Here is a 1,902-nt window from a genome sequence, read left to right on the forward strand (position 1 = left end):
ACGGCAGGACTCCAGGCACCCGGGACTCAGTTTCTTCATCCATAAAAATGGACACAACTAGGGTCCTCTCTCCTAGGACTGGTAGGAAAATAAAAGGACTTAATTCAAGGAAGGGGCTTAGCAGGCAGCTGCACCTACAGAAGGATTCACACCTGTGTTGGCCGATAGTACTTCTGTTATTTCTGTCCTTATTAGTTGGTCTCTGTCCTATTTTTTTAAATTTATTTTTGAGACAAGGGCTCACTATGTAGTTCAGGATGACTTTGATCTCACTATGTAGCCCAGGCTGGCCTTGAACTCATGGCGATCCTCCTGCCTCAGCCTCCCGAGTGCTAGCGTGACAGGCGTGCACCACCGTGCCTGCCCGGTCGCCGTCTGTCTCCCAGGGTTGCTCTTTCCCTCCGTCTCTGTGTCTCTGTCTCCTGGCTTCCATGCCTCTGAACATCTCCTTTCTCTCCCTGTCTGCCTCTTCATGCCCTGGCTGGCCACAGTCAGTTCTGCTGGGCATCGTGGTCCTGCTCGCTTACCGCCTGGAGTTCACAGACACCTTCCCGGTGCACACCCAGGGGTTCTTCTGCTATGACAGTACCTATGCCAAGCCCTACCCGGGGCCTGAGGCCAGCAGCCGAGCACCTCCCACCCTCATCTACGCCCTGGTCACTGCTGGGCCCACCCTCACGGTGAGATGGTGGGGGTCGCCTCCCAGGAGGCAGGAAGGCCAGGTGGGGACTGGTGGCCATCTGGGCTTGAAGGCCAGGGAGTCCCCCCCTTGGTGCTGTCCACAGATCCTGCTGGGGGAGCTGGCACGGGCCTTCATCCCCACGCCCTCGGCCAGCCCCATCATCGGGGAGAGCACCATCGTGTCGGGGGCCTGCTGCCGCTTCAGCCCCCCGCTGCGGAGGCTGGTCCGCTTCCTGGGTGAGCGACAAGGCTGCGTCGGCCCTGTGGCAATGGGGGACAGGTGCAGACCGAGTCGTGATTAGAATTGCAAGTGGGAAGGAGGGAGTCCTAAAATTGTCATTCTGGGGGCTTTGGGGGGCAAAGAGGGACTTGGGGTCAGATCAGATGAAAGGGAGATTCCAGGGACATTGGAGGCACTGCCCCACCCGTGGTGTCAACCGGAGGAAGGCGACCCCAGAGTGAGAGCAGCGCAGTCTCAGGTGGAAGAGAGGCGACATGTTGGTGGCCACGCAAAAGGGTGTGTGGGCAGGGAGACGAGGCTCCCAGTCACCTTCGGTGGGGCCTTGTCACAGCTGGTCAAGCACGGGGAGCAGAGTGGACCCCTCTCTGGGTCGTGTGGGGCCCCCAGGGAGAGAGGGGTCCACTTGGTAAGAGCTGGCGTAGTGACGGGTACAGGAGGCCTATCCTACACGATAGCAGGGTTCCAAGGGGAGGCCTGTTGCCCACACGAGGTAACCCCAGAGGGACAGAGGCCGGCTGTACACAGGGAGGGCCCCAGGGGGCAGGAGACCCCAAGTGCCATCACCGTGGTCCCAAAGGAAGGGATACCTTAGCGGGGCGCCGGGTAAAGGAGTCCCAGGCGTGCTACCGTGGTGGTCAAGGAAACAAGGGGTCCAGGGCAGACATGAGGAGCGTCTCAGGAGGAGGGCTAGAGCCTCCGGGCCCTCGGGGTGACGCCCTCTGCACCCCTCCTCCAGGAGTGTACTCCTTCGGCCTCTTCACCACCACCATCTTCGCCAACGCGGGACAGGTGGTGACCGGCAACCCCACGCCGCACTTTCTGTCCGTGTGCCGCCCCAACTACACGGCCCTGGGCTGCCCTCCGCCCTCTCCTGACCGGCCAGGGCCTGACCGTTTTGTCACCGACCAGGGCGCCTGCGCGGGGAGCCCCAGTCTGGTGGCCGCCGCACGCCGCGCCTTCCCCTGCAAGGACGCGGCCCT

The 1,902-nt window shown here is 61.8% G+C and overlaps 1 protein-coding gene across 1 annotated transcript in view; it reads left to right on the forward strand.

Annotated features, from left to right (window-relative positions):
- Plppr2 (phospholipid phosphatase related 2) overlaps positions 1-1,902 on the forward strand; it is a 7,958-nt gene that overhangs the window by 1,068 nt on the left and 4,988 nt on the right. Inside the window, exons 3-5 of the mRNA XM_033759598.1 lie at positions 492-680; positions 786-918; positions 1,659-1,897. Of these exons, the coding sequence (XP_033615489.1) occupies positions 492-680; positions 786-918; positions 1,659-1,897 (561 nt within the window). The remainder of the gene's footprint in view (positions 1-491; positions 681-785; positions 919-1,658; positions 1,898-1,902) is intronic.

The sequence above is a fragment of the Fukomys damarensis genome, unplaced genomic scaffold (assembly GCF_012274545.1).
Source record: "Fukomys damarensis isolate Sample0158 unplaced genomic scaffold, DMR_v1.0_HiC HiC_scaffold_37, whole genome shotgun sequence".
Lineage (NCBI taxonomy): Eukaryota > Metazoa > Chordata > Mammalia > Rodentia > Bathyergidae > Fukomys > Fukomys damarensis.